The sequence below is a fragment of the Rousettus aegyptiacus genome, unplaced genomic scaffold (genome assembly GCF_014176215.1).
Source record: "Rousettus aegyptiacus isolate mRouAeg1 unplaced genomic scaffold, mRouAeg1.p scaffold_m13_p_3, whole genome shotgun sequence".
In the NCBI taxonomy this organism is placed as follows: domain Eukaryota; kingdom Metazoa; phylum Chordata; class Mammalia; order Chiroptera; family Pteropodidae; genus Rousettus; species Rousettus aegyptiacus.
In genome coordinates this window covers 108045722-108053919 of record NW_023416306.1, presented here as the reverse complement: position 1 = coordinate 108053919, position 8198 = coordinate 108045722, and the positions used below count along the sequence as shown (strand labels likewise).

At 35.1% G+C, this 8198-nt stretch overlaps 1 protein-coding gene across 1 annotated transcript; it reads left to right on the top strand.

The window, feature by feature from the left end:
- Positions 1 to 4978: 4978 nt before the first annotated feature.
- On the top strand, positions 4979 to 5960 carry LOC107506522 (olfactory receptor 11G2-like). Its single transcript, XM_016137221.2, has one exon. It carries the CDS (start codon positions 5034 to 5036, stop codon positions 5958 to 5960), a length of 927 nt encoding a protein of 308 aa, XP_015992707.2. The 5' UTR covers positions 4979 to 5033.
- The last annotated feature ends 2238 nt before the right edge of the window (positions 5961 to 8198 follow it).

Below are 8198 nucleotides of genomic sequence, written 5' to 3'. Positions count from 1 at the left end.
GTTTTACCGAGGCATTGAGACGCCTGAAGAAAAATGTGGGAAGTAGGGCAGTAGAAGTGAGGTTGTATTTCATAAAATTGTTATGTCTAATAACAGAACAAGATGACCTAGCTAAAAGCATCAGACCATCTTATAATAACTTTAGGTCTAGGTGTGAATTTCAGATCAGTTATGGACATCTGAAGCTGTTTTTATTTCCTTCAAGTTTGTAAAATTCTTTGTTGAACACATGGTATGCACACTTAAGGGAGTTTGAGATAGACTTATTGGTTGATTGTTCATCAAACAATCAATCAACTGGTTTGTTAATATTTCATTCTACCTGTGGAAGGCTTAAAGCAAGAAAAACATATTGCTTGAACTTGCACTGAAAAAAATATGTTTCATAATATTATTTCAACTTGCAACAACGGAAATTAAGGCAGGCCCCAAGGGAAGTGAATAACAAGCATAGTGATGTCTCTTGACACTGTTTACATTTTAGAAACAGTAAATGGATCCTCAAGGATCAGGAAAAACAGGGCTTACTTCCTGGCAGGCTCTGCTTATAACCCCATCATCCTTCAGCAAACACAATCAAGGATTCTTATAACAGTTTCCACCTATTTTCTCCTTTCTGATTATTGCCAAGAAGACTATCTCTTCCCTCTATGGAAAAAAAAAAAAACTTTGAGAAGATTCAGTGTGGAATTCTATTTGTTGATCCAGGTAATAAAGTTGCATAGTGTTTGGAAGAGTAAAAAAATCATAACCAACTAGATTTTACCCACAGCTCCTTTTGTATTTGCTATGGCCATACACATACAACCAATATTTCTTAAGCTCTTACTGGTCAGGCAATGGTCAAGATACTTCCACAGACATTTATCTCCTTCAGTAATCTTTATGACAGCCCTTTAAAGAAGGCATAATTATGTTCATTTTATTGCTAAGAAGACTGAATATTAATTTCCTATGACTAGTTTCGAAAAGTTCTTACTCAATTCAATGCTTTCTCTATTATACAACAGCTGCCTACCACTTATCCCAATCTAATTATCTTTACTTTTAAACAGAAACAGATTACCCAGTGTAACAGATGTGACAGCCCCCTCACTGAAACTATACAGACTAGCTAAAGGAAGTAATCGAGTTGGCAGGAAACATCTCTGGACTGGCTATGGAATAAGGGTCAACAAATAGATGTCTCAAGTCTTCTACTGTACTGAGCTTTGGCGAAGATTACAGTATCAGGCAATGTCTTCCTTACCCCATGTCGGCCTTTCCTGGGTTGGCTAATTTAACAAGTAAACCATAAAAGGGTGATTGCTGTTAACTAACTCAGTCCAAGAGGCTCAGGTACATAGACACAGATATCATTGTACACATGTTCACAGGCCCTCTGTCTCTTGTCTATACAGGATGATTCAACCAGCCTCCCCACACACATTTTTCTTTTTTACAGCTCCAGTTCAGACTTGTGGCAGGTGAACATTATAGTTCTACCATACAGTGGAGTTAAGTAATAAAAGGTGAGTAAAGATATAGTCTGGTTAAATATATTAGATTGAGTATAAAATGGTGATGGCCATTCATGTTTTCTAGAATACTTTCCTGTTTTCCAGAACAGCTTTGTAAGACTTCCTGATTCAGACTTGTTTTAAGAGGAAATGGTTTTACTCAAAAGTCTAACATGATCGGTTTTTCCATTTTCAAAGAGTACTCTGCTGCTGTGTGGCAAAGGGAGGGTAGAGGGGCAAAAGTAGAGGCGAGGTGCCTCCAAGGATGCTGCTGTAGAAGTTCTAGGAAGAAAGGATGAAAATTTGAACTTGAGTCATGACAATGAAGTCAAAGAAAAGTATTATGAGTCATATTTTAGAAACAGGAGCATCTTGCTGATGAGTTGGATGTAAGGAACAAAAGAAAGGAAGAGATGTAACAGTAAAATAGCCTAGACCAGGAAAAGTAAGTTTCTGAACATTAACTAAACCATTCAAAATACTGAAAATGTTTTGAGATGATGGGCAGAGTGATTATCACACAAAATAACCTTTAAGAAACATTCTGCAAAAAAAGAAAGAAAAAGGAACATCCTGTAAAACACTTTAATTAAAGATGACCAAACCACAATTAGTAAAAAATTATTCTGACCTATTGAAAAATGAGGGATTTTTCTCTAAGTTGGTATTAAACTTATAGGTCTAAAAAGGACTTTTTTTTAACTTAATGGGATTTCAATTCCGTAAGTGACCTTCACATGTTATAGCAAATTTTCTTTTGAGTCACTTCTACAATTCATTAGTTAATGTATTCTCATATCTCCAACATTTGTTAATGGCCTCATTCACAGAACAGAGAATTTGGAACAACTATTGCTTCAGAAAAGACCATATTCGGAATGTTTTTATCCTGAATGAGACTTGGTTAAACTAATGCAAATATATATTAGATACTTAATTTCTGGTTTAATTTCACTTAAAAAAAAAAAAAAGGAATACTTTGTATCTGAAACTTAATTTCAGTCCCTAGTCACACATTCTTAAAATCAGAGAGGAAAGGGCATTTAGAAAGTGTAAGTTTATGGTACAAGAACCAGAACCTGTTCATCCTCACCTCAGGCACTAAAAGACCTGAGGCAATATAAGTTAAGACATAGACTAGCAAGATCTTGAGAAATTTTATTGGCTGCATGAGTCCCCTATGTCATGGAAATACAAAATCTAGAACTAGATCTGACTCAGAGAAAGAAGCTTTGTACATACATTATAAATTCCAACATATTAATCAGTTTGCTAGCCCCCTGGCACAAATTTTCTTTCTCTCCAAAAACAAAACAAAAATACATTGTAATCAACCAGTTCTCCCTAGACACCTTCTGCCATTTATCCAGGGAGGGCTTACTGTTATTGAATATTTAAAAGAGACCATTGGCAGACTCCTTGGGTAACTATGCCAACTCTCAAAAATAATTTATGATTGATTGATTGATGCTGTATTCCAGATATTGGAAAATATATGTTTTTCATGCCCTATTCACAGAGGCTACCAAGACCACGGTCTGGGTGCAGGATTATTTAACAAAAGTCAGTGTTTTCTTAACCCAGGGAAACATAAAGCCATTATGCAAATGTATAACCACCCAAAATCCTTATGCCTTGAGGTGCTCCCAAGAAGTGATTGGGAGGAAGAAATTTAGTTTTCTTTACCAGTTTTCTGCTGCGTGTACCTTAACATTAGATCAATAATATCAGGTTCTATAGTTTACATGGACTTTTCAGCATCATATTTCCAACCCAGACCATCAGAGTTCTATTTTGACAAGACCAGATTAATGCTGATCCTATTCCTCAGCTGTAGCTGCCCTGGATGACTGAGAAACTGTATTAACAGAAGTGAGCAGTAGCTATTTTCTAGAATTAATTTGAATGTTTTACTCCTGAACTTGATAGACTGCAACACAAAATGGAATCAACAAATTAGTTAACTACCTCAAAAGAGAAAAGTAATTCCAATAGCCCCAAGGGTCTCCTGTTCCCTGGTCATACAATCTAAGTCAACTTGGCCCACAAGTAGCTATGTGGGTATAATCTCTTTCTAAGAACTAAAAAAGTGCATTTATTCATTCATTTTATGAATATTTGTTAAAAGCTAAATGCAAAGCATTATATTAATTCTAAATCACTTCTGATAAAACAGCTTCTCAGACAAACTGCTTTGTGAGCCTATGAAAATGCTCCTGAGACACTTCAAAGAATTCTCTCTTGGAAGAGGCATATCATTAAATAGGAGGTACAGTTAAGAAATGTCTTGTTTAAATCACAAGGCTGATCATAATATCTGAACTCATAAAAGATGGATAATGGACTTCCTAGAAATGGCTGTAAATTGCATCAGACATAAAATGTCCTCCTCCTCCAAGTCTGGAGACAATTCATCACTTCCAGAATACTCTCTCTTGAGAACAGAAGAGTTCTGGTATAACTGCTTATTCTGAAATTAAAAAAAAAAAATACTGCCAAGAAGAGAACTACCCAGTCTGATATAATCAGGAGAGAGAGAGAGAGAGAGAGAGAGAGAGAGAGAGAGAGAGAGAGAAAGACTGTTAAAATGCAGTTTATATGCCATTCCCCAGGCTCTAGTAAATACAGAACTTAGCAAGAAAAGAACGTTGATAGTCAGAGCTCTCATATACTGTCATTGGGAGTGAAAAGTAGACCAACAATGATGGAACACTGTTCAACTTAACCTACTAAAATTGAAGAAATACACACCCTATAATACAGCCTTAAAAAAGTGCATGCTCATGTGAACTAAGAAATATAACCTGTACGTTTATAGTAGCATTCCTCTTGATTGTCCCAAACTGGAAGTAACCAAAACATTCATCTATAGTAGAATGGTTAAACAAGCCATTTATTCATAGAATGCCAAGATATAGAGCAGTAAAACTAGACAAACTAAAGATACATAGAACAACATGAATTTTACAAACTTACTATTGAACACAAGAAGTAATCCAAAAGTACTATATAAAATGTGATTTCATTTACATAAAAGTATAAACACATGCAAAGCTAAATACTTAGAATTGCATACTTGGTTAATAAAATAATGAAAAGCAAGGAGATAGTTACCAAAAGGAAAGGAGAATGTTATAATCTAGAGTAACAAAGAGGCAGAGGATACTGATTGGAGTGAATCATGAGAGGAGATTCTAGGATGCAAGTGATATTCTATTTCTTGACCTCAATGCTAATTACTCTGGAATTTTATTCATAATTATTTAATAAGCTACATATTTATATATTAAACACGTTTACATACATTTCACAATAAGAAAACATCTCTGTTTATCTATTGATCTTCACTAACTTCTAGTGTTTTCACAGTCCAACAAAGCAAGGATTGTATTTCAGGGTTAGACAAAAATAGCAGTAATTGATATATAAGTATTTATTGCATTCCCCATGGTAGCTTCAATACATACCTGGGTCCCCATCTATCTCTACACATTCATTAAATAATTTGCTGGTCCTTTCACAGCTCACAGACCCATGAAACCCTCCAACAACTCCAGCACCATCGCTGGCTTCATCCTCCTGGGCTTCCCTTGCCCCAGGGAGGGGCAGGTCCTCCTCTTCGTGCTCTTCTCTGCAGTCTACCTCCTGACCCTCATGGGCAATGGTTCTATCATCTGTGCTGTGCACTGGGATCGGAGGCTCCACACGCCCATGTACATCCTGCTCGCCAACTTCTCCTTCCTGGAGATCTGGTATGTCACCTCTACAGTCCCCAACATGTTAGCCAACTTCCTCTCTGACACCAAGGTCATCTCCTTCTCTGGGTGCTTTCTCCAGTTCTACTTTTTCTTCTCGTTGGGTTCTACAGAATGCTTTTTCTTGGCTATTATGGCATTTGATCGATACCTTGCCATCTGCCAGCCTCTACATTACCCCACTTTTATGACCGGAAATCTCTGCACCAATCTCGTGGTCAGCTGCTGGGTACTTGGTTTTCTCTGGTTCTTGGTTCCTATCATCATCATCTCCCAGATGTCCTTCTGTGGCTCCAGAATCATTGACCACTTTCTATGTGATCCTGGTCCTCTGTTGGCCCTCACCTGTACCAGAGCTCCTGCGATAGAGTTAACTAGCTCTACCTTAAGTTCTCTGCTCTTATTTATTCCCTTTCTTTTCATCATGGTGTCCTATGCTCTGGTCCTACGAGCTGTGTTGAGGGTCCCTTCAGCAGCTGGACGAAAAAAGGCTTTCTCCACCTGTGGGTCCCATCTGGCTGTGGTTTCTCTTTTCTATGGCTCAGTAATGGTCATGTATGTGAGCCCAACTTCAGAGCATAAAACTGGAATGCAGAAGATAGTGACTTTGTTTTATTCTGTAGTTACTCCACTCATTAACCCTGTAATATATAGTCTGAGGAACAAAGATATGATATGTGCTATAAAAAAATTATTGGGAACATAAGTGTTTTGGTTTAAATGGTTTTGAGGGACGAGAGACTTAATTCGTTGTTAATTTCTTGGTTAAAAAGACTGACTGACATCACTCAGACGATATTATTCATATTGTTTTTGAACCTTATACACCATAGTGTTTTTTTTTTATTTCTTAGAATTCATAGGGCTATAAGAGATCTCAAAGATGTACTCCACCTCCCTAATTTTACAAATGACAGAGCACAGACTGAAAAACTGAGATGAGTTTGTTGGGAAAATATAATTAAAAATAAATCTACTGCCAGCCCAGAAAACCTCTCCAAAAAGTAGAAAAGAATAAAACAGTTTTATTATTAAGTAAATATTAAAGCAATGGCATATGTGTATCACAGGCAATCCTCTAAGTGATGTCAAAGACAAAAAAAAAAAAAAAACTAATACCCTTACATAGCCAGGCAAATACAATCCATTACATACACGTTTTCAAGATAAATAATAACTAGTCATGAAAAAGACTTGACAGCATCATTTATCACACATAGTTCATCCTTGATTCACCTGGTAATTTGGATGGCTATTTGTATTTTCTAATTGGCTCATACAAAGGAAAAATAAATACATCTATACTACAGGAGGTAGTTTGGGAGCTTAAAAGTCGGGCCACCAAAGTTAGGCTCCTACTGTGCCACAGAAACTGGGAGATTGAGATACTATCTAGTTTGATGATTACATTTCAAACAGATTTTTCTAGGTCTTTGACAAGGACATTTCTGTCATAAAGCTGGCAAGAGACTTATTTAGCTTTCATAAAGAATTACATTCATTTCAAAAACAAAGAACTTAATTAAAAGTTTTCTAAAGTAAATAACTAAAGGAAGAGGAAAAAGTCTCTTCCTTTATTTTCAACAGAGATTATGAAGCCTCTTATTTTTATTTGTATTCACCCTTACAAATTACTCAAGATTCTAACCATAGGGAAAAACCTAAAGTTTTCTATTACCCTTTCAACAAAAATAAATTGTCTTTACTCTTCTACTTAAGTTTATAGTACAGTTCTTCAGATATCAGTCATGGTAGCATCAACTATAGACAAAAGATTGCAATATTATTATATATATGTCAAAGATATTATATAACATATCTATATCTTCAGATCAATAAGAAAAATAGCATTAGCGCAATTTTTAAAAGGTGCCAAATATATGAAAAAAAGTAAACAGCAAAGGCTATTAAATATCTGAAAAGACATTCTATTTTATTCAGAATTAGAAAAAAGGAAGAAAATGATAATACCTCCCTCCCCCCAAAGTGACAAAGATCAAAAATTATGTTATGAAAAATAATATCTCATCCTTTGCTAGTAGAGCATATATTGGCACAACATTTATGAATGACATTTTGCCAAAAACTATCAAAATTTAAAGGGCTTCCCTTTGACTCAGCAATTCCACTCCTAGATATTTATCTGAGTAGTACACTCACACACAAGAATAATGTCATATGTACAAGAATATTTATTGTTTCTAATAACCAAGATTGGAACAATCTAAATTTCCACTAATTAAAAACTAATTAGATAAATATACTGTATAACTATTAAAATGAAGATTTTACTTGTCTATTGATATAAAATATCCTCAAATATATCATTAAATAAAAAGCAAGATGAAAGAGATCTGTATCTTGGGCTATATAGATAACTGTATATTTATGTTCATAAATATGTTATATGCTTCTCGAAGAAGAAAAGAGAAACTAGTAACTAAATGATTTTGAGAAAGAGATTGGAGTATCTGGAGACAAAGAGTAGGAGAACTTTCACTGTATATACCTTTGTATTTTTAAAATTTTGTTCTAGATGCATTTATTGCTATTTAACTTATATTTAAACAACATGTAATTTTAAAATTAAAAAATAAACTTAAAGCTTCTGCTCAGCAAAAGAAACCATCAACAAGGTAAAGAGACCACCATCCTTATGGGAAAATATACTTGCAAGCAACACCTCCGATAAGGGCCTAATATCTAAAATATACAAAGAACTCATACAACTCAATAACAACAACAAAAAAACAAATGATCCAATCAAAAAAATGGGCAGAGGACCTGAACAGACACTTCTCCCTAGAGAACATACAAATGGCCAACAAATATTTGAAAAGATGCTCAACATCACTAGTTATTAGGGAAATGCAAAACAAAACCACAATGAAATACCATTTCATACCTGTTAGAATAGATGTAATCAACAGAACAAGTAATAAGA

Bases quoted from the DNA above. Each gene is read 5' to 3' on its own strand.
- LOC107506522 (XM_016137221.2), top strand. From the start codon at position 5,034: ATGAAACCCTCCAACAACTCCAGCACCATCGCTGGCTTCATCCTCCTG.